The sequence below is a fragment of the Pocillopora verrucosa genome, chromosome 3 (genome assembly GCF_036669915.1).
Source record: "Pocillopora verrucosa isolate sample1 chromosome 3, ASM3666991v2, whole genome shotgun sequence".
NCBI lineage: Eukaryota > Metazoa > Cnidaria > Anthozoa > Scleractinia > Pocilloporidae > Pocillopora > Pocillopora verrucosa.
In genome coordinates, this window is record NC_089314.1 from 23964127 (window position 1) to 23988285 (window position 24159).

The 24159-nt window shown below is 36.9% G+C and overlaps 2 protein-coding genes and 1 non-coding gene across 4 annotated transcripts; 1 reads left to right on the forward strand and 2 right to left on the reverse strand.

The window, feature by feature from the left end:
- Positions 1-1351: 1351 nt before the first annotated feature.
- LOC131782042 (septin-7) lies at positions 1352-16849 on the forward strand. Of its 2 annotated transcripts, XM_059098752.2 has the most exons (15): positions 1352-1576; positions 1674-1776; positions 5419-5528; positions 6483-6583; positions 6729-6863; positions 6989-7034; positions 7444-7515; positions 7605-7700; positions 8144-8240; positions 8742-8793; positions 9769-9882; positions 10992-11142; positions 11856-12022; positions 13852-13919; positions 15386-15415. In XM_059098752.2, the coding sequence occupies exons 1-14, from the start codon at positions 1535-1537 to the stop codon at positions 13901-13903; spliced, it is 1338 nt and encodes a 445-aa protein (XP_058954735.2). In that variant the 5' UTR covers positions 1352-1534; the 3' UTR covers positions 13904-13919; positions 15386-15415. The 2 variants fall into 2 exon arrangements, with proteins under 2 accessions (XP_058954735.2, XP_058954733.2); XM_059098750.2 differs by lacking the exon at positions 13852-13919 and having other exon boundaries at positions 1354-1576; positions 15386-16849.
- Trnac-aca (transfer RNA cysteine (anticodon ACA)) lies at positions 6289-6361 on the reverse strand. The gene has a single exon. It is a non-coding gene; the product is annotated as a tRNA-Cys (tRNA).
- On the reverse strand, positions 15728-24127 carry LOC131782043 (N-terminal EF-hand calcium-binding protein 1-like). Its single transcript, XM_059098753.2, has 14 exons — positions 24071-24127; positions 23969-23993; positions 23688-23796; positions 23130-23155; positions 22507-22604; positions 21670-21726; positions 21378-21457; positions 20784-20881; positions 19679-19758; positions 18780-18833; positions 18232-18335; positions 17971-18048; positions 17560-17651; positions 15728-17033 (listed from the first exon to the last, which is right to left on the reverse strand). The coding sequence occupies exons 1-14, from the start codon at positions 24119-24121 to the stop codon at positions 17005-17007; spliced, it is 981 nt and encodes a 326-aa protein (XP_058954736.2). The 5' UTR covers positions 24122-24127; the 3' UTR covers positions 15728-17004.
- Between the last annotated feature and the right edge of the window lie 32 nt (positions 24128-24159).

The following is a 24159-nucleotide window of genomic DNA, read 5'->3' on the forward strand; positions in this document are numbered from 1 at the left end:
AGTCCACGCTAATTTGCATATCGCAGAGCACCCACAAGAACTCGTTTCTACGCTATCGTGTATCCACGAGTTAAACAGTAGTAGCAGAAATTTTTTCAATTTTTTTTCAATGACTGTTACGAAAATATTTACTGCTCCAAGCATTTCCAGTATTGCCGTATAAACAAATAAATAGCCTAAGCCACCAAGAGGTAATTTATTTGTTGAAGACGATTACCAAACGTTCAAAAACACGCCAAAAAGCTTCCAGGGAGGGAGGGAAAGGCATATTGCTTGATAAAAGTATAAGTTAATACCCCAGATCTCTCCTGTGAATCTGTATTTGTTCAAATAATTCCCGCACAAAAATTACTATTCAGGCTGTTGATTCCAGGCCTAATGTCACCCCTGTAGTACAGTTGACTCACGGTGAGCGACAGGTTTGCTTCCGCTCAAAAACCCCTTGCAAACACTTTGTCAATGAAATCCCACACAAGTACGCATTGCGGACCTATTTTTTTAAGTTAGGTATTAATCTTATATGGATGCGATCAGTAACTTCTTAGTGTATTCGCCCGGTTGGAACTGGAAACCATGCAAATACTGTCGAACACCCAGGGTGCGGTATGGAGTTTTATCGATGAAATCCTCTGTTATGAAGTTTCTGAACAACAATAGGAGCCACACCTGACAACTAAATCTTTGAATGATTTATACAGTTTGTGGTAAGGCGGTATTCTACTCCTAAGGAAGACGCGGTTGTTTCCCTTTATGCCTGTTTTGTTCCTAATAGACTTCTCAAGTCTTATCTATGACGAGAATACTCCACAAAATTGTCTGGAATTGTGTTTGGTTACGAAAAAAAATGCTTTGTTCTCGGCCTCGAAGCCCTGAATAAATTTGATTTTTTGCCAGATGTGGAAACACCTGCACCTAGCCGCCTCAGAAGGGACGCGCAACAAGTGGGTGATATTTCTAGAAAAAAATTAAACTGTCTGCCTTTACCTAACAGAAGTTAAACGAGAAAACTCGACAATAATTTGCCAATATAGAAGGGATTGTTGACCATAGAATTAATCGTTGTACGTGACATTCGGAAGGAAATCCCCGGCGCAACTTTGAGCTCACTTCACTTCCGGTTCTCAACAAAGCCTGTAAGCATGCGCAAAGACGCGCGCGCGATAAATACTGAAGACGAACAGAAGAAGGCGTGTTGTGTTTTGTGTGGAGTCTGAGAGTTTATAGAGCGGAAAATTTGCCTTCCAGCGATGGGTTAGTAATATTTAGTCGTTTAAGAGGCGAATGCTTGCAATATTTTTTGCATTGTGGGCGTTCCTTTGAGTTTGGACGGGCAAACGATCGATGTTGCGGCGTATCGGTCGCAGTAGAGAGCTGGGGCTTATATTTTGCTTTGACCGCTGCTGTGGCTTGAAGCGCAGTCCTCAATAACTGGTTCACAATTTTATCATTTATTTATAACGTTCAGCTTCTTGTTATACTCATTCGTATCCGTCTTCTAACTTTTTCCCTCGGTGAACGGACTTTCTGCCAACACATGATGGCTTCGATCAAAAAATATTCATTCACGACGAAAGCGGTGAGTACAGCTTGTCAATTCCGATTTGTTTTCCGATAAATATCTTTCAGTTTGGCTCTTGCCTAAACAACAGATTTGTATGTTTTCTACTGCACAGAGCGCTAAAGGTATGGAGGGCTACGTTGGTTTTGCTAATCTTCCAAACCAAGTTTTTCGCAAGAGTGTCAAGAAAGGATTCGAATTCACCGTCATGGTGGTCGGTAGGTAACGTGCTTGGTGCTGAAATTACGGAAGAGAAATGTGTTGGAATAAATTAATTTGTGTTTGAACACATTTTACTGCTTCCTTCTGCTTTACTTTAGTAGGGATTAAGTCACACCAGAAGTGTAACTCTGTAAAATTTTGGGGAATCTCGCTTAGAGTATGAACCCGGCATGTTTGCGGCATGGCGTGAGAAGACACGAGACATTTATATTTCACTTGACGGAGAAAGTTCCAGTTTTTGAGCCATTGTTTCGGTACTATTCGATGAAGACTCGTATATTACGCTCTCAAAAGAAACTAATCACCCTTTGTCACCATCTGATTTGCTGTTAATCGTGAATCAGGAAATTTCGTGTCATTATGTTTAATATAACCCGCATGTGACTCCATCGTGGTTTCGTTGCGCCAGCTTTACTATTACCTGTCAATTTTTAAGTGAATATTATATCCAAATTCGGCGGCCGATCTCGATAGCGTTTGTATAGATACATCATAATATTTACATGCAGGTTATCTAGGAACGAAACCGAAAAAAAAACAAATAGAAATATTGCACGAACACATGCTAACCAAGTAGGTAGAAATTCAGGTAAATTTCATTTTCATGTGTTTCAACCCTTACACTTTATGTGCGTGATTCCTGAAGAAACATTCTCCATGCTCTTGAGGTTAAATTTGAGTAATTGATAAGAATCAAGAGGCGCCAATCACTCTTATCGTTGATTTCTGCATAGCGATGAAACATTCCCGATGCAATATGGAAGTTTCATTACTTTCGTGTCAGATGAATATGTTCGCTTTGATAAGACGGTACTTGAAGTTGAAAATTTAAGAGTTGTGTTAGATCGAACAATTGTTGAGCAATTAATCAATTTTTTTTTTTGATGACCATTTCTAGTATTTTCTTTTCTTCGGCGTCTGTGCTGTTTTGTTATTTTCAATTAAAGAATTTTGGCCGAATTTTTATTTCGTGAAATGTCACGTAATTCTAGATGCATTTTTAATCCTCTTTGCGGGACGTAGCTGTAGTCGAGCTGTCAAAACTTTTCCTTTCTGTCACCTATTCTCAATAAATTTTGCATATTTTGCCAATTTAATTTCCTTTGAAGACGATTGTCTGGTGAAATTCTGTTTGAATTTAACATCTGCCTGTAAATTGATTACTTTCTTCGAGTCCACATAGAATCAGGTGCGAAATCTCCACGTGTGATTCAAACTGAGACAGATGAATGAAACTTTACTGAAATGAGTGATTATTTTGTTTTTCTTTCGACCACCATGGCTATAAACATACTTTGCTAGGATATTTGTGGCAGGAAGAGATTACCACCAGTTGTCCAAATATTTTTCTTTGTGAAACATGTCATTTTCTCAAAGTACTAATTTAAATTCTTGTCAAGAAATGTTTATTGTGTAAGTAAGCAAGGTTATTCAAGGGGGCCTTTCATAAATCTCCATATTTTCCACAAACTTTTATTAAACTTAGATCCATCTTGAGAATTTTGTGAGAAGGACTTGTAACCATATGAGTTTGTTTTTATCTTTTTGTAAATTGCATCTCTGTGGGAATTCTTGGAGCTTGGATTCACCAGCAGGATTTCTCTCTATTGTTTTACCTTGAAATTACTTTGAAGTATTTCCTTTGGTACATCCACCCATCTTTAGTGGCCAGCCACTTTATTGTGACTTTGTTAATACAATCCGTTTACCACTGCCATTAATTGTAACTTTGCCAAAATTGTGAAATTGGTGTTTACTTGCTGTACTTCAAACATCTACTTAATGAAGTTCAAAATGTTTGTCAAAGTTTAGTTGTGTTCATTTTTCCACAGGTGACTGTTACTAAACTTGTATTTGTGATTGCAGAGACATTTCGTGCCCAATTATGTTTAGAGATTTGAATGTTATAATTCAAACACCACCAAAATCTTCAGATTTGGAAAATTGCATTTCCTTGTAAATTCTTTTAAACAGGGAATGTAAGTTTTACAGCAACAGATTATACACTTCTGAAAGGGTTTTGTTTTTTTATTCATTAACCGTACATGAAGGTGATGCTTATCAACAGCTGTTTTCTCTTCTTAACTTTTATATGAAAACTTCTCTAAGAAATTGTTCCCAATGATGCTATTTACAGAGTTTTTGTCTGACTTTTTTTTTCACTGGTTTTTTTTAATGTAGATACAGACTAAATTTTGTAAATTTAAAATGTCACCATGTTGTAAAATTCTGAGTTTTTTTTAATTTGTAGTGTGTTACTTCCATTGGGTTTGAGAGATAAACAAGATTGCAAAAAAAATTGGCTCAGTGATGTTATCAGTACATGTATTAATGAAGAGGCTTGGTGAAATGTGATATACATTGCATTGTATTTGAGAACCAACTTTGTTAATCTATCCTGAGCTTTTTTATTTCAATCACTGTTCTTGATCCAAAGTAAACTGAGGTTTAATTTCTATTTGTTACTTAGAATTTCTCATTCTCTCTGTAGATCCATAGGGACCTATAATTATTTGTTATTATACTACACTGAATATTACTTTAGTGGTAAGATTCATCTTTACCTGTCTGGTTGATAGCTTGCTAATAGTGTTAGCCTAAATAACAGTTGTAATTTTAATAGTAACCAACCAGATTTTTATCTTCCTTGTTCTTGGTATGAGTCAGGACATACTTGTTTGTATTTAAATGCAGTTGAAGAAACTTGTCCTGCTTTTCTTATGTGTAACTTACTGTCTGCATTTTAACCCAGCACAGTGGCAAGAATTCTTTATCACTTAATTTCTGGACCAAAAGTTCTGTACTCCTTTTCAGGTGCAACATTTTAAGTGATACTTTATAACTACACTATTAAGTTGTTTTTCACTTTTTTTAGCTTTTGAAAGATGAGTTCTGGTCAATACTGAATGTATAGATTCATTTTTTTTTTTAACGTAGTTGAAGATGCAGTTTGCCTAGTTGGTTCACAAACCAATCATTTTTTTTTCTTGTAATTGGGTGAATTAAGGATATTGAGAATACTTTTGGGGCTTTTTCCTCAGGTTACTGAATTGTTTAATCATAGAAGGGCTTTAAGCTGCTTATTAAATATTAATGCAAAGCTAGAAGCTATCATTTCCGCTCCCCAGTTAAAAGCTTTTACCATAATCTGGCTTAAGGAACAGATGTGTTTTAACTTCTTTGTCCGAATGACAACAATGTCAAGATGTTTTCATACTTAGACATTTAAAAGGGTCAAATTTCTCTCTCTCTCTATTTTTTTTTTTAAAGTTTAAGTTGCCTGGTGTAATAGAATGCGTGTCTTATGGTCTACATTTTTGTTGTAATGGCAAATTGCCATATCAATATAATCTGCATTTTTTTTAGCTTTTACCAGCCATTTTAGAGTAAGCACAGTTAAAGCTCTTACCTTGAAAGCACGTCATAAGTGTTTACGATATCTTCCTCCCTGATCCTGTGACTGAATTGGAATGTTAAGTGTTGGCATTATTGTGATTTTTAGGGAAGAACAATGTGGTTATTTTTATTTTGTACCAGATGATTGCCTTAGGGCACTTTCTGTGTTTGTTTTCTTGCTTGCTTATACTATTGTTGTGAAGTCATCCTTTTTATAGAGCCATCTTTTTTTTTTTCTCCAGGTGAAAGTGGACTGGGCAAATCAACACTTCTGAACTCACTGTTTTTAACTGATATCTACACACCTGCTGCATATCCAAGTGTAGAGGAACGACTCAACAAAACTGTTTCAGTAAGTCTTTTACTTGATGTGCTGTATAAATTTGAAGCCAGAGAAAAATAGCAAAATATTGAGCACAAAATACTCTCTACTCAGAAGATAAAATTTTGGTAATTGGATACTGCAAAGTGGTGTTAAAAATTTTTATTTAATGGCAATTTTAGTGGGTTCTTTTATATTTGCTCAGATTTTATTTATCTCTGCTTGTGAGCCACACGAGAAAATTGATTGGGAAACATGATTTTGATTTGTTTTCCCCTTGTTTCTCTCATTTTTTTGATGAATGTACAGTTTAAGCCAAAAAAAGAAAAGACAAAAATGTTTTGCTCTTTTAGACCCTTTTTGAAGCAGAAATAAAGAATCAGTTTTCTGCAGTTAAGAAATGAAAGATCAAGGAAATGGGAAGTTTTCCTTGAGCCTATTCAGAGAGAAATTTTTGTTATTTACTCTTAACCCTTAAACTCCCGTGAGGGACCAAGACATAATTTTCTCCTTACAATACCAATACTATATCAAGCAGACAAGTGATGAGAAAAGAGGAAATTCTCAATATGGGGATTAATCGTGAATCCAATACCAAATTCTTCAAACAAATTTCATAAGAATTGGATGGTGGACTGTGAGTATAGTTTGAATGAGATCGTGATAGTGCAAGGGTTGAGGAAAGAATTACTCAAATCAAATTAAACAGCCTGAAACACAATTAAAGTTAGAGAAAGATGTTTTTCATCTTGTCACAAGTGAGGGGCAAAGTAAAAAAAAAAAAATTCTGAGTCCCCATGAGGAATTGAACCTCAGACCTTCAGATTCTGTGCTCTGATGCTCTACCACTGAGCCACAGAGACTTTATGGTGAGTGAGGTCTATTATGAAGTTCATATGACATGTGTCAGTAAGCTGGTTTAGTTTTCCAATTAGCTACAGTTACTGTTAAAGGTGGGTCATGTATTTTTTTTGTTTCATGTAGATAAAACCTTCAACAATTGAGATGAAAGAGGGAGGTGTGCGACTGAGACTAACAGTTGTTGATACTCCAGGATTTGGAGATGCTGTTGACAACACTGACTGGTAAATTACAATTATAGATATTTCTACACACTTTTAAGCTTCATGGACAGCATATTTTTTATCATTATTATTAAAGGAAAAAAGGAAAAGAAAGGATTCTGAAGTTGCTAACAAGCTCATAATCTTTCTTTCTTTTTTTTTTAAGCTGGAAGCCCATTATTGAATACATAGACAACAAATTTGAAGAATATTTAAATGCAGAATCAAGAGTGGTTAGATCACCTTTCCCGGATGACAGAGTTCATTGTTGCTTGTACTTTATTGCACCTACAGGGCACTGGTTAGTTCATTTTGCAAATAGTATGTTTGTTGAACTTTGTTTTGACATTTCTTGATGTGATAGTGACTCGGTGGTGATGATAATTTGTGGTAAGATGTATTGCTACATGTATTTTCATTTTGCAGTCTAAAACCTTTGGATATAGAATTTATGAAAAGACTTCATAACAAGGTGGGCTTGTAACCTTTTGTTGTGCTGATATGCTTCTGCTTTATACTTTAACTCATGTAATCTTTAAACTATTATGATATGATTGTTAATTCTCTCCTTTAGCTGCTACACCTTTCCTTGTAATTAGACCTAATTACAATATATTCACCCCTGATGAAGGCACCAGACAGGAATGTCGAAATGTTGGGTCTATGAATTGTAACTTGTTTGGTTACATTAATTAAATCTGTAAACCAGAGTAGCATCAAACCATGTCTAGACCTAATAAGTTACAAAAATTTGGTATTAGATCAAGATGACAGCTTCTACCTGATAAGTTTGAGTATTCTCATTACCTGTTTGCTTTATCATGTATGGGTATTATATGGAGAAGTTACAAGATAATCATTCAACTATCTATTTATTTTAGGTTAATATTGTACCGGTGATTGCAAAACCTGACACTTTGACCCATGATGAGTGCACCAAGTTCAAAAAACAGGTTTGAAACTTACTTTTTTGCCTCTTTTGTATTACCTTGTATAGAAATTGCATTTTTTTTTTTTAAGAACTGCTTCTTTTCACTATCAGATACTTAAGGAAATAGAGGAAAATGACATTGGGATTTACAGATTTCCAGACCTTGGAGGAGATGATGATGATGATGTAGCAGCTGTTAGTATGAAGGTATCAATAAACTCGTAGAAAATAAAACCTTACATGATGCTGTTCATGTCTATAAAAGTGGAAATACAATGCTATGTGATCTGGGAGACATATACAGTACTTGCACCTAGATTTGCAAGTAACTTGTTTAAGTCCTAACATAGATAACTTTGATTTTGAGCCGGTTATTTACGCGAGTTCTAACCCAAACCACCGTTTTATGCAAACAATGGGCCTCAGGCTTTCCCCATAAGAGGGTTGATATAATTAGGTAAAAGTCCTTCCACTGTTGGCTTTCGGCTTTCTTGACACTGTGACATAAATAAATGCTCAGATTAAAGGTTCAGCTCAGTTGAGGAGTTTTTTGGACACGGTTTGGTTAAACAACTACTAAACTTTGTTTAAATAATCAGACCTTTGTGTTTGTACTCCCTTGTTGAGGAATAATATTATTTTGTTTCTAGGACAGAATACCTTTTGCAGTGGTTGGTAGCAACACAGTCTTAGAAGTTAATGGCAAGAGAGTAAGAGCCCGAGTGTATCCTTGGGGTGTGGCCGAAGGTATTGCCTGTGATGACATGTTTTTGAAACTTTCTTCGCAATATCTCCCGTTGAACTTTACCGCTCTGACGACGGGCTAACGCTCGAAACGTCAGCTTTTAAACTCTTTATGATGGCCAATTTATGATATCAACTCAGTTGATAATGCTAAATTACCCTGTTATACTCTGCCACCGTCGCAGCACCATAGTTCCTTGAGAAACTTACCCCTTTATTCATTTGAACTTTACAACCCTTTGGTTTCCACTCTGTTGCCTTTGTAAAGCTATTTTTAATATCTGCTGTCAAAAAGTTAAGCGTTGTACCAGTAAAGTTTGAGACTCTACCTGCAGTGTGAATGTACTGATGATAGTTTTAATTACATAATCGTGTGTTGAAAGTTCCGACCTGTCTTTGTTGATACAACTGCATGTTGGAACGTTATTGATAGTCGATGTCGCTGATATGTATATTTTGCGGGATTATGAATGATTACTTCCTCTTTCTCTCTTTTTTTTTCAGTTGAAAATGTAGACCACTGCGATTTTGTTGCTTTAAGAAACATGCTGATCAGGTAAGTATCATGGTACGTAACAAATAAATCCTAATGCCGTAGCAGTGAACGATATCTTAAGCCTGAGTTGTGCGAAACTTAGCAAGCTCAGTTTATTTTAGCTCAGGGTATAAATGTTAGATGTTAATGTTAGGTAGACCTTCTGATTATCTTTCGTTCTCTTCAGTGTATTTTAATCTGAGATGAAACCCTGCAATACGTTTATCCCAACAAACGCTTTTAAACAAAAGAAACCAAAGTCGAGATGATTATAATACCTGGATTAGCGCCGATCGCCCTTCAAACGAACAGATCACAGTGGTTGTATTACAGTTCGAATGCTGAAAAATTAGCTTAGAAGCGAACACCAGTAGTAGGCGATTTTCGTATTTACTTTATTTCGTTGAGCCTTAACCTGATGGGAACATTTTTGCATGTTCCTGTAGGCATCACGATCTTATTTACCAGAAAAATTTCAGTGGTTTTGTAAATGAGTTTTATTGCGTGAGTGCGCATTAGATAACAACCGATCGCTATGATGATCTCATAACTAACAAGCGTAAATAGAGTGATCGTCTTATCAACAACGTCCGCAAGATGTAAATAAATCTCTTAAACTTATTATTTTCTTTTTGAACGAGCCAACTATTTGATTATCTAAGATTTACTTCCGTTTTATTTCCTAAAGCTAAGCCAATCAAATCTACTGAATTGGATTATTCAATGATCCAGTTTGTTAATGATCCAGTTTTTGTTAATCTTGGATAATTCCATATCCAGGCGTAGATCCATTCTGAGACCATAACCATACGCTGTGACGAAGGGCTCATAACGCTCGAAACATCCTTAAAAACTCTTTACGGCGGCCAATTTACGTTATCAACTCATATATAAAACCATGTTATCTTGTAGTACCCACCACCGACTCAGCGCCTCAGTTTCTTTAGAAACTTTTGCCCTTTATTCACGACCAAATATACTTTCTTTTTCCTTCAGAACGCATATGCAGGATCTCAAGGATGTGACGAACGACACTCACTACGAAAATTATCGCTGCGAAAAGCTGGCGGCCATGACCGTTGGCTCACCTACTAATCAGCCAAGTTCTAAGTAAGTAACTCTGTATCACATCAGTTAAACAAGAGAATGATGCATCTCTGCCAGAGAAAGTCAGTGTCATGAATAATTCGGGATTGCTTTTGTTATTCCACCCTGTGATTGGTCTAGAAATCTCGCGCGTCATCCTCTTAACCAATCAGATGCAAAACTGCAACCAATGGGAAATTAGATACAAGCGATCCTCGCAGCTATGAACACCACCGAATGAGTAGTTGAAATAAGACATGAAGAAAATTCAGGCCCATATGGGATTTGAACCCATGACCTCTGCGATACCGGGGAATGGGGAATCAGTCATTCCCGCGCTAGAGGCTTGCTTCTGCCTCGTGTTCTCAATGTGGTTGGTTGCTTTGTTCTAAGTGGCCATTGTGATAACTTTCGTTTTGTTTTACCGTGGTACTAAATCAAGTAGTACTTTTTGACTAGCTTGGGGTTTTGTTCCCATGTCCTAGTGCTGTACAAACAACAAGTTTTCTGGCTAAAAATTAACAGTCTCTGGCTCATGCACTATGAGCTCTAACACTCGAATCGTCAGCTTAAGAAATTCTTAACGGTGGCCAATTTACATTATCAACTCAGTCGACATTAACCAGTATTACCCCCTAATGAGGCAGCACCACATTTTCTTAGAAACTTACCACCCTCATTTATGGGGGAGAAAATATTTTTGCAAAGCTTACACCGGCTTACGCCGAGATGATGGTCGATCGAAGAGGAATCTGAATCGTTTTAACGCAGGCTGTTGATACAACAATTAAACGTGAGGTGTCCGTCATGTATGTACGAAGTGTATGAAAAGTCAAAATGATCTTTACACCTGCGGTTACGACATGAAAGCGTAACAAGATTTTCAATGAGTTGTTTGTAAGGCTACCAGATTATCCTATAAACAAATCCAGAACAACAAAACAAAGAAACACCCTAACTAAACAAAAACAAAGAAACATTTTTACTTTGAACGAAAACTGTTTAATAAACCGACTCATTACTCACTGTTTGGTCGTCTTGAAGCATTTTATTTCTTTTTTTAGTAAAATTCATCATTCAACACAAAGTAGTTATTAACTTTAAACCACCATCCTTTGATCATTTTTTCTTAGCGTGTCTCTCAGTAGAAGTCCTCTGGAGCAACTGGAAGCTGAGAAAGAGGAACGAGAAATGAAACTGAAGAAAATGGAACAGGAAATGGAGCAAGTGTTCGAAATGAAAGTCAAGGAAAAGAAAAAGAAGCTCAAAGATTCTGAGGCGGAGGTGAGTTGGACAGTGAGTGAGCATTGAGGTGAACATGAACAGCTAAGGCTGACATTGATTCTTTAAATCCCAGGGGTGACTTGGACAGAATTTTTACGCGTAATGTCAATTAATTATGTAGAAGACAAGCGATAATGAACAAAATATCAACTGGGGATTATTATTTGATTCAACACCAATTTCTCAGAGTTATCTTCATGACAAGTGAACCATGGTTAGAGTTATCATTAGAGCAATTTTCAGTGGAGTGTTGAAAGCAATCAGGGATTGCTTTGGACTAGCGTCGCCATGAGCTGTGAATGGTATAGAAACGTGTGCTTTCCCCTCTATCATTATCGATCAAAGAGCGCTCTCTATTGGTTATTTTAAAACCCGGCTAAACCAAAATAATCACAACAGGCATTCAGTAGAAAGGAAAATACCTTGAAGAGCCAATGGCAACTCGAAGTTAAAATAGCAAACTGGCTAAAGCGCGGGAATACGCGGGCGACCAAGTCGTGATTAGTTTTAGTTTCGGTTCTGATTGGTTGAGAAAGTTGCGCGAATTTTTTGACCAATCACAAAGCGAAGCACAGTACCACCCCTGCTATGTTGGATTACTTTGGACACTGTTTTAAACTCTGAACTCTTTTTGGTCTCATGCGACACTTAGCTTCGTTGTAATCGCTCTTTTGTACTTAGAAAACAATTCAGTGCGAACATTTTTTTAACAGCTTGGCAAGAAAAACGAACAGATGTGGAAACAGCTCGACCAGCAGAACAAGGAGCTAGAGGAAAAACGAAAACAGTTCGAGAGGGAGAAGGGACACTACGAGGAAGAACTGAAAAGTAATGGCCTGAAGGGTCTGGAACGGTCTGACTCCTCCAGCAAATCACTCAAGTAGGTGTATTCCTTTACAAACACACGCGGCCTTGGTTTGTAATAGAACAAGAGGTGTCCTAAATACCCAGTTTACAATGGACATTGTAAAGAAAATTGCTGTCGGAAGTAGTTTGTTTGTTTGTTTTTTCGGAATTTTTTGGGAGTGATTTGTAGTAAAGTGACCCTTCTTCTAAAAGGCGGACTGAAAGTGAAATTTTTTCGGTATTAAACAACTGCACACAGGAAGTGTAGACTAGTTTCTAGAAAAACATTCTTGCAAGTTTCATTGCCTACGTGATTTTTCAGGCAGAAAATTTCCTTCTATTCTGGACCTTCAGTCCAACAATCGTCCATAAATATCGATATTATTGGAGTTTCAAACCAGTTGCATTGATTTGAAATATTTCCTCGTGCTATTTGAACCATGCGAGAGGGTGGATGGGAATTGTAGATAAAATATTTAGGTCAATTTGTCAACAATTCTTTCGCCAAATAACCTTTATGCGTGATTACGTTTTACCCTAAGCCTTTTTTGCTCCACATCCCTCTTTTGCCTGTCATCTTGTTCTTGGTTATACGTGGGTATTCTTTGGATATCATTGCTTTTGCAATACGTTCCGCACCAAGAAAGCGAGGCTTAGGTACACGTTACGTAACTTTGCATGAGGCTATGTGGGTCTTTCGCTCGTCCGTCTGTAAGGTTAGATGAGATTTTGTAGGATCTGATTAATAGTGCTGGAAGAAACTGTGGTTTGCTCATGTTTTTTTGTTTGGAGTATGTGTCGCTTGTTTTTTGTCTGTATATGCTTATTTAGCAGCTGCAAGTAATGAAGTTGGCATTAACGTTGGCGTTGGCTCACCCAATCCTCCCCTAACTTATCAATTGGTTCTTGTAAAAGCGATTTCGCTCCCGCTTAGTTATGCTTTGTTGGCCATTGTTAAAGTAAAAAGCCTTTCTTGAAGTCAGTTTTCATTTTTGTGTGTTCTCAGACATCTTATGTTAGCCTGGTGGAACTCTTGGAGCGCTTTTCGATGAAGTGCAAACTCGTAATCACATTTGCTTTGAATCCTAATTGGTCAAAGACGTTCGAGTTACCTTCTCAATTGACCAGATTGTATTGGTTCTTCTTTGAGATCGGTTTAGAAAACTCGTGCTAGTCTCTGAACCAATCACATGCAAAACTAGAACCAATCACAACTCGGAATTAGTTTCACGCGCTAGAAGTAGTTTTTGACTTTTAAGCCTGAGTTTCCATTGGCCCCTTTTGAAATTTCACTTTGTCGTCTTTAGCTCCGCTGCTATCGCCTAACAACACTTCGAAATGCGCTTTAAATCGGTACACCCTAAGGAATTTCCTATTTCTTTTTTTGTCTACAATGTTTGCTGTAAAGCAGTCTCAGATAATTTTTAGCGCTTTAGTCTGTGCAGTTCCGCCTTTTTGCCGGTAAGTGCTGTCGTGCTAACGCTTTGTAGTGTCTAAGTGTTCAACTTATTGCGCCCGAAACGTTTAATTACATAAATGGTCTCCTAAATTATGCTATGTTTAAAGCTGAGTTGCTTAATATAGTTAGCAGTAAAGGGGAAAAACGCCCAAAATAAATATGGGTTTAAAAGCTGTGCATTAAATGGTCATTTAAAGGTTGCTTAACATTCATAACGCGTGTGTTCATTAACACAGTGATTGACTGTCGCCATGTATGTAGCATACTGTCTTATATCCTAAACCATGAAATAAATAGCTATTTCACGGCTTCCAATCACAACCTCCCGTGAGCTTTCCGTCCGCGCTCACTCTGTAGCCATGAATCATGTATAGCAATAATGACGTGATCATTTGTTTACACAGAGAAAACCATCGCGCTCTTTTCCATGGAGCATTGTGTTTCCCAAAGGCATAAATCTAGAATCAACCAGGTACTGACCTTTTTTTTTATAGTCATGAGTCACAATAAAATGGTTGCTTTCTACTATAAACATACTTATTCTTGTTCAGCAATATAAAGTCCGCCGAGCTAACTACCCTTAAAGCAATAAATTTAACTTTGCCAAATAAAGCATTTAAAAACCGTAGTTAGGTGCATGAAGTAATACCTTAAAAAAAAAAAGTTGAGTTGTGAAGTGCACTAAATATCTCAAATCCAGATGGGTCGCCTCATGCTATTTTACGAATTAAATAAGCAGTTTCATGATTGACTAAACCTAAAGCAAATCTTAAACAATTCAGAGTTCATACCTCGCCAAGAACAAAAGCTAACTTAAGATGTCTGAGCAGCCCCGAAATGCATTTGGCAACTGTGCCTGTTATCACTTGATTTTCTCGTATTCGATCGGAGTTTTTAATTCTATGCAACAGAAAGTCAACGTTTTCCGTCGACACCAGAACTAAACAGTAATTTTGAAAATAAAAAGACCTAATTGTACATTGTTCTTAACCACGTGACTAGTGGCCAAATTTTTCATTTTAAGGCAAAGGTTTTTTCCCTTGAAGATTTTATCTTATGTAGGATCTTTGGTAGCTCTTGGAGATTTGCGTTTCGCCCCTCCCCTCCCAACCCTACCATTTATTATTTCACGTGCATGTTTGCTAGTCCCACCTCAACCAGCGGTCATTCTGCTAGGGAACATTTGTTATCGTGGGGGTGAAACTGCCTCCTATCCTGCAACACGATCTTGTTGAGTAAAATTGCTTCTCCGAACCCAGTTAGTCGGAGCACGTTCGAATCCTTACCGGAAGGCAACTGAAACACTTCGTATGAAGTTCTCGTCTAATTTCGAAGAAACCGGTTTTGAATTTTGTCTTGAACCCTGGCTAGGGGATTGAAAAAATTGTGTTCATCTTTTATTTCAGAGTATCGGGAATACCTCACCGTTTCTCTCGCATCTGTTAGTAACTAATATTCATGCTTTCTACGTTTATGGTGCACAAGCACGCTCGAGTTTTGCGCTAAACACTATCACCCATTTCGAAATAATATTGTCGCTAAAAAGCATTTCACTTTACTCTGGCACGCATTACACGCAATACTAAAAAAGAGAGAGGTAACTGCGTTTCTGAATCTTCTAGTTAGCGTCGAAAACAACTTATGAAAAAGTTCTCAAAGAGAAAAATTGTTAGTTGATATTCAAAGTCCATAGAAGTATAAACAAGTTAGTATGGAAATTTGATGTAATTTTTTACGATCGAGTACATAGTATCGAGATTGATAACATACGACTGATCAAATCAAGCCACGAGGTTGCAAATGTTTATATATGGTTTAAAAAAATTCGTTTTGCTCCGCAAATGAATAGCAGAACGATGGCGTGAACCTGTTGAAATAATTAGTTATGGAAGACAATGGATACAGCTAATGCTTATGTGCTTATTTTCACACTAACAGGTCAGTAGATGGTCTAGTGAAAGAAAAAGATGGCAAGAAAAAAGAGAAGAGAAAGGGTTTCTTTTAAATGAGTTTTTACCCCAGAGAAGACTGCAACACGATAGGATTAGATTGTTATGAACACTTCATCGACATATTTGGTGTGACCTTGGAATCGACGAACTACGCAGACAAAAAGAACACAGCGTGTGACACAAGATGTTCAGTTGTTTTGCGTGACAGCGCGAGCGCGCATCAGGACACTTTTAACATTGAATGAAGAAAGCGTGACTTGAAAACCATTACTCCTAAAAGATAGGAATTTTGGTATAACATCGTTTTAAATTGTTTTTCTGCCAAGCGTATATCGTTTAAAGATTATTTAATGTAAATTTGAAAATGTTTTGTGGTTATTTAGTGTACTAACTTCACTAAGGACAGATTTCCAACATTCATTATATGAGAGAAGTTAAGTTTGTAGGCGAAAGATACGTTTTCTTTTAAGCAGTTTTGAGAATCATTAGCTTGTAACTTTTAAAATATATATTACATGCAAAGTATCTTCCTGTAATCAGGGTTAACATTCCCCGTCTGATTTCATTACAACCTGCTTGCTTAACGGGGAGAATTAGATTTTGCCATCGTGTCTTTTCCTCTGAAGAGCTTTGGTTTTAAGTGTGTGAACCTTGCTTGAAGGGGAATAGTAAAGAAGGAAATTTTAAACTGGACACATCTAAGAATGGCTTCTTCAGTTAAGAATCTTGAAGTAATTGTCGAGTTATCTGCATCTCAAAAGAAAAAAAATTTATTCAGGTTATAAACATATTACCTACATCATGTTATGTTTTACAGAGACTATGGGTGAATCAACGAAACAGTTCTTACTGTTCAAACGCTAAGTTGCCATAGAAAAATCGTTAATTGAAGAAAATTTGTCATTGCCTCCATTAAAGATGGCGTATAAAACAACACTAAAAAGATAATGAAGACGATTCTTGTGTGTTAGCTCTTTTGACATATAAACGAATTTTACAAATATATAGGTTAGGGTTAAGGAGGCGTCATAGTTAAGAGGGCTCAGACTCCTACAAAAAAAAATATCCCTTAAGTTATTGATATCAAATGGTTGATTGTAGTTTGGGTATGACCTCAGGAACTGGCCGTGGCGACGAATTAGGATTTGGTCTCTAGTTAATGGTATTGACGTTGTCGTTCGACCTAACAGGGGGCAATGCCTTGTAAGACTAAGTGTACGTACGGTGTAATAAGAGATGACCAGAATGCCATTTACCGATAACAGTGATTAGCATGTAATATCTCCGTACAACATCGCCCTAGAGTCTAAAATTACATTCATGAGAATAAAAGAAATAATCACCTACTAAAGAAGCCCTTGATTGTTAAACAAATTCTCCCGTCGCCACCCTTGGAAATGTATAGAGAACAGTAGGAAGAATATGTATACTGTTGTTAAGGTGTAAAGGGTTAACTGAGGAAAAAGACGGAGGACCCACTGGATGGGTTCAGTCCTTGGTTCCAGTCCTTGGGTCCAATCCCTGGTTACATCATTCGATAAAATGTGAGTCAGTTTGCCTCAGCCGGCTATAAACAAAATTCTGTCTATTGTCGACGTAGTGATGTTAGTTGTTTGTTGTCCTCCACCATGACGCTGCAATTCGATATAAAAAGGCTGTTATGATGTACACATGAAATTTGCGCTTCAGTTGAACTTTGTTTGAGTCAGAGTGTAAATGATATTTTTAGAAGACAGGGCAGACGACGGACAAACGAAGCGCTCTGAAAAGTCAATCACATTTGTGGGGGTCTCTAAAGCCTAAGTTCTATATTATAGATATATTAAACTGGATTACAGTTGTACAATTTCGAAGAACAAAACAGGTTTTCTTTTTTTGTGTTCAAAGACTTCATAAAACAAAGAAAAAGCTGATATGAATAGTATCTATCCCCTACGCTTCACCCCGTTGATTTCCGCAGTCTTCTCCTTATCATGAAAAATTAGCAATAAGGAAAGGTAGCATTGATTGAGGTGTGTGTTTACGTGGTTGGGGAGGGGGGGAGCTTGCTTTTCCTCCGCGATTGCACACCTACGTTCCCATATTGCAGTTTTACTACCCATGATTTTTCGAGTGGTTCATTTCGCCTGTGCTGCAATCTAAGAATATCTGATAACATACCAGGCACTGCCATCTTCTGATATTCCTCGGGTTGTTCCATGCAGTCAATGTTTCCATGCATGAATGTCTTTGACGTATCAGACGAGAAGTGTCTGCATGAAGATAAGAATGATCATTAGAATCCTTAGCATCTTTGCATCCCAAGCAGGCCGAGAAGAGCACATGGAATTCCGACGCACGTGCATATGGAAAAAAAACCACTGACTACTAAAGAACGCTGATGCTCTTTACTGTTGACTCCGTTAAATTGCATTTAACTGCATTGAAAGAAGGAAACATATGGCGAGTAACTTTATGCCAAAAAAATCGGGAACACATTACAGAAGCTTTGCGACTTAGATGCGACTGCGATTTACACATTCTGAAGTCGCTGATTAGGAAAAGTGAACTAGGCAACGTCTGTTAACGCACCTATTCAAATCCTCGCTGCTCGCCCAAATCTCGTACACCACAAACGTGTTTGTTCCACTGATAGTGCGTATCCCAAGACTGCAAGAGAAATACATTGAGGAGGTTAGGATGAAGTTCACGGGGAACATCAAAAATCGAACTTCTTAAGTTTGCTCTCAGCCGTTTGCACTTGCATTTCTGTGTTCAGATATTTTTCTGCTCTTTTTGGAAGACCACGTCACCCTAACAAGTAACCAACGCTGAGTAAATCTATTGACTTACTGCAAACAGCCATCTGCTAAAGACGAGGACGCTACATAACTCTTCAAGTTTGAACGGAATTCTTTTTCAGCCTTTACTTGAAATTTTCTTGAAACTAAAACCACCTAATAAAGAAAAAAGAAAAAGTAAAAAAACTTGCTAATAAGTCTTAAGTGTCTCAATAAAGCGCGTTTCAACTGAACCAAACCCAAAGTAATCTGAATGGCTGTTAAGAAGAGGGGAAAATCCAACTCGCGTGAACCAATAAGGACTTCAGGCAAAACCGCCTAAAGCGGAGGAAAACAGGAGGTACCAGGGCGCGATCGGTCTTAGTCTTGGATGTGAAAGTTTGAGATGATAGTCCGAGTTTTCTTAGCCGATCATAGAGCGTGTTGAGGGAACATCAAAGAATACAGGATTACTTGGACCTTAAATTGTATTTTGTACTCAGAGACAGGTATACATCGACAGGAACACGCCTCCGACGTACTGAACTTTTTAAGAGATATACTATAACTCTTGATCTCAAATCCTTTTCTCTGTATTTACAAACAGGATTTTTACAATACCGATTGTTCTTTTCCAACTTCAACTTCCTCTTCATCAATGACATCAAATTTGACCTGTTAAGATTCCATGTAGTTGAAACCTTGTATTTCATTTTAAAAAAACTGTCTGAGATATTACAAGCGCCCTGATCTATCTATCTTTAACTATAGAAAACTGAAGCTTATTTTATAAAAGCAATCCACTGTACTTTCTATCGGTTTACCTGCGTAATGAACCCTGGGGGATGTTGGGAGAACACGAGAAAAGTTTGTAAATCACTCGTCTCCAACTCTTAAAAGTAAACTCAAAGAAACAGTAATGGAAAAGAGCACTGATAATATAATTCATACCGTGTAGCTGTCACTTTTCATAAAATAACTGAGACAGTGGGTGGGCTCTCAGCGATGGATAGCCATGTTTTTACAACAGTGTTGACCCTTAAGCCCTAAGAGTATCTAGCATCTAATTCCTCCGTACAATATCACCCCTGAATCAATCATTAAGGACATGTAGAATAAAAGAAATGATAACCAACTAAAGAAGCTCTTGATTGTTACACAAATTCTCCTTGCCAGCACCTTCTAAATGTGCAGAGAACAGTATGAAGAACATGTATACTGATGTCAGGGGGTAAAGGCTTAAAAAAAAAGTTGTACCATAAGACTCCCTTGTTTTTTTTGAGATTTTTTTTTAATAAAGGCATGCAGCAGAGGACATCTTTCATGTTTATGAAGCCTCATGTGAACACTAAGATGGTTTGGAAAATTCTCAAAATTTATACAAACTCTCACCCCTGTTTTTGTTTTGTTTAAATATCTCATATTCTCCCCATCCCCTTTGTGTTTAGATGTAGCCATACAATGATGGAAGAAGTCCTCTACTGCCTAAATATCATTTAAGAAAAAAAAGGAAGGCACACCTTATTTTCCAATTTGTCAATGAGCTCTGAAAGACGATCTACTTCCAAGGACAAACCATGTCTCATTGCTTGCTGGTTAGCTGTTCAGATATCAATGTTTTGTGAGAAACTTAAACTCTAACATTGTTGTATGTCAGCTCATGACTTTGTCCTGTCTGTCTTACAACACTACAATAACCATGATCAGATGTAAGACATTTAACCCTCTAACTCCCATGAGTGACCAAGAAGAATTTCTCTTTACAATATCAATACAATATTAACCACATAAGTGATGAGAATAGAGAAAAAAATCAATTTGGGGAAAATTAGTTAATCCAATACTAACTTCTCTGAACTAACATTATACGAAAGTAAGGAGAATTACAAATTTTATCTGGGAGTTAAAGGGTTAACCACCCCACTTAGGGTGGGGAAGTTTTCCCAAACTAAAAAAATAACAACATTGTGGATCAATGTCAATATCTGAGCAATGGTGTACCTACCCCTCCCCTGACCAAACAAGTAATCCTAAATTGTCATCATTTGACTGTTTTTGGGTTAGGGGAGGTTAGGGGAGGTTAGGTACTTCTGCAGAAACTGACATTGATTCAATTTTCCATTAGCCAGGTACAGAAAAACATAGTAGCCCCCAACAGTTAAAATATATTTGAGACTGACAAAGGTATCTTCCTTATTTATGTAATCTAATAAGTAGCAAGTGGGCAGTGAAGCCCAGAGCTACAATGAGGCTATTAATTGTGGGATGAATTCTGTTTCAGTTCAACTGATTTGGATAGAGCCTGGTCCAAAGTCTATTGTGCATTAGTGCTGGTAGTATTTACAGACCTCCTTCCTAATAGAGAAATTGTACAGGGAAGGGGATCAAACACTTCATAATGATGATGTATTGATATTTGTGTCTACTTATAAAAATACCTCTCCCAACTTTTACCTTTAATTGTAAATAGTCAGGAAGAAGTTGAAGAGGTGCAGGAAGGTTGAATATTTGACTTCTTGATGGCTAGTGCCACCTGAAATTATTCCTTCAGCAATCCCCCTAAGAGGGATCAAAGACTGGACCTTAGAAAGAAGACAGTAAAAAATAAAGTAGTTTATAAGTTACCATCAAGGCTTGTTTGTTGTTCAAATGAATGCATTTTTCTCTTCATCCTTCCTCCTCTTACATTTGTATTGGTGACCGCAGCTTGACAAACATCAGGTCTAGTGAAAGACAGACACACATCAACTTCATAAATGAAACTGAATTTTTTTTCCTTCCTCTCATATTTGAGACAAATACACTGATAATTTATGTTATTTTATTAAGCATTAATACTGAAGAAATTGATTGCTCATAAAATGAAAGACTTTGAACGTCAGCTCTTACATTTGTAATTCTAATGTTTCGGAAATTTATTTTAATCAAAGAAACTAACCAACCAGAGTTGCACCCTGACAGGCCCTCTGATGTCACTCATAACAAATTGATGTCTTTGGGCAACTTCCATGACTTTTCTTACATTAAAGCTTTTTAACACTAGGTTCCCCATATTTCTGAAACAAGAGCCTTCAGGGACTCTGTGATTTTTCTAAGTGCACAGCATTGCCAACAAGGTTGACCAAGAAATTTCACGAGGTGAAACTGAATGACAGATCAGGAAAGTTATTAAGAGCCTGTGATTTAATTATCAAAGAAATGTTACGAAGAAACAATCACCTTTGCTGTGTTTCTTCCTCATCAATCTTATCTACTGCAGCATTGATGTGATGTGCTAGACAACCCATCTGTCCCTGAATCTATACAGTTGTGAAGCAGAGACATGTGAACTTACATCAGTCACAATTCATTGTGAAGATAATAGTCATTGTCACTATGTCTTTCAGGGAGGTTTTCCATCCTAAAAATTATTACAGACTGATACATTTATGTACCTCAGTGTTGAAACCTAAAACTGGGGCAGTTTTAAATAAGGTTGAGAGAATGATCATGATATGTCCTAATTACTTACCTCTTTCAACAGGAAGCGAGTGGTAAACTTTCCAATAAAGGACTTGTCGGGATAAGCCTATAGCAAGAAATATCATTTACTTAACATATTATTTCTCTATGCAATCTCACCCCAGATTCACATATAAGGTCACGAGAATAAAGAAAATGATTGCAAACCAAGGAAGCTTTGATTGTTAAATGAATTCTCCTTGTCAGTATCAAAATGAATGTACAGAGATGATTGTAGGGAATATAGATACTGATATTAGGGTGTAAAGGGTTAAGAAAAGGCAAAGTTCAACTTCATGACCATCAATGACAACTGTATCCAATAAAAATTAGATATTTTTTCAAAATATATGAATGACTGATATGCTCTGAAAGGCTGCTAATATTTCTAAAGAGAGAGAAAAATAAAAGTTTATCAGGATATTGTATTTACTCTATTGCCTTGTTTTCCTTTATAAAATTACATATTGAAGTACTGTATTTTATTTTATATAGGCTCAGTTATGCATGCATTCTGATTGGTTCTCATTTATGATCTATTGGAGGACAGACGCATAGATGACATCATCATTAAAACTTTTTTTAATTCTTTATTATATAAAACAAATAGATTCCAAGTTGCCGTGCATCTGTTTAGTAATAGATCGCAGAGGATGTCAAAATGTGGTAAGAACATCATTGACACACTTGGCTGTGCCTTGTGTGCCACTTTTTTGTTCTTACCACATTTTGATGTCATCTGTGATCTATTACTGAACAGACGCATGGCAACTTGGAATCTATTTGTTAAATAGAGAACAGGTGAGTATTTGGGAAATATTTAATACCCTGTAGTGATGGTACAAACCTTTGCAGACTCCACCAATGCATTACTGACAGCTTTGTTCATGCTCTCTAGATTGGCAAAGATCTCAGTGAAAGGGCCCATTTCTTTCATGAAGTAATCTAGATAGAGTAAGCAGGGACATCTCTCATAAATAGCAGGTCTAATGGTTATTCTGTGCTATACATGTAAATAAGTGACTCTTGGCTCCCTTCTTGAGTAGAAAAAAAATTGAAATAAATGCAATGATCACCTAAACAGACAGTTACTCTTTACACACTAAGAATGATATGCATCTTTCCCACACTATTCTTTATATACTTCTGATGGCACTGAAAAGGAAAATTGTTCAACAATCAAGGAGTTCTTGAGTTTGTGATCATTTCCTTTGCTCTTGTGACCTTAGTATTTTATTCAGGGGTAATGTTGTTTTGAGAAGTTGGATGTTAGTCACTCATGAGGGTTAGGAGGCCTATTTTTATGTTACAGTACAAAGCTAATCTTTGAACGAGGGCAAGCATAACATCCATATCCATACAATGGAATAGCCAAATGTTTTTGGATTAAAAAAAATACAATTATCCAACAAAATTGCCACTTTAATCCTAATTTAGCTGTTATTATGCGACATTTGGTGGAATACTTACCACAAAGCTCAGAAGTATCCAAATTACTAAAATGATAACAAAAAATGCTTTATTTTAAAATAGAATTGTAACAGAATTGAGCAATTTGGACACTTCTCAGTTTACATTATGGGAAGAGTGGGGTTCAGTATAAAGGATTGAGTCGAATTTCTAAAGAAACTATGAAGCACAAGTAGAATTTCCAGAGAGCAGATGATGTTTACTTACAGAAGAGAACAACAAAAAGAAAAAGAAAATATAGCAGTTTACTTAGTACTTCTTATGTAAGCATTTGGGTTTCAGAGACCCTGCAATTTCTACAACTTTTATGCTTATATGTAATGATTGGCTTTGGTGTAATTCTTAAATGAACAGTGGTTTGCAATGAAAGAAGGTAATTGTTCCAGCCCTCATTTGCATATTTTTGGACATTGATATATTGCACAGGGCGTGATGTGTATTTATCATAGTGAATCCTTAATCAGATCGTGTCCTGAACTTAATCACGCGCTGCAAGGAGCCTTTAAAGTTCTATAAACACCTATTTAATTTCTCATCTACAATCATGTCCTTACGTACTTTGTGTTGTGTGTATCGATGTCGTGGAATAATTTTTCCAAATCTTCGTTCGACAAGATTCCATCGCTGAAGAATGCCTTGAATTCCTCCAGAGACAGAGCACCATCATCTGTTTTTTAAACGAATCGGTAACAGATTAATTGTCTGTAAATGTGTATAACTAGATCAGCTAGCTCCCGAAATTGTTAAATCGACCGGAAGTGACCTCCAACATCATATTTATCGACAATAATTTCGCAAATTTTCGCACAAATATTAGTATGAAAAATAGGACCCCTCACCAGTTTTATCTGCTCTTCGAAACACCTGCAGGAGAAAATACAAAGCTCTGATTTAATATCAATAGACATGTGGAACGAGAAAATTGTAAACTGAACACATACGTCCAAAAAGATCGACCTTCCCGGGGGCTGTTCCTCCAACATTCCCGCCATGATCAACGTTACTGGGCTTACCGATATCCACGATCTAG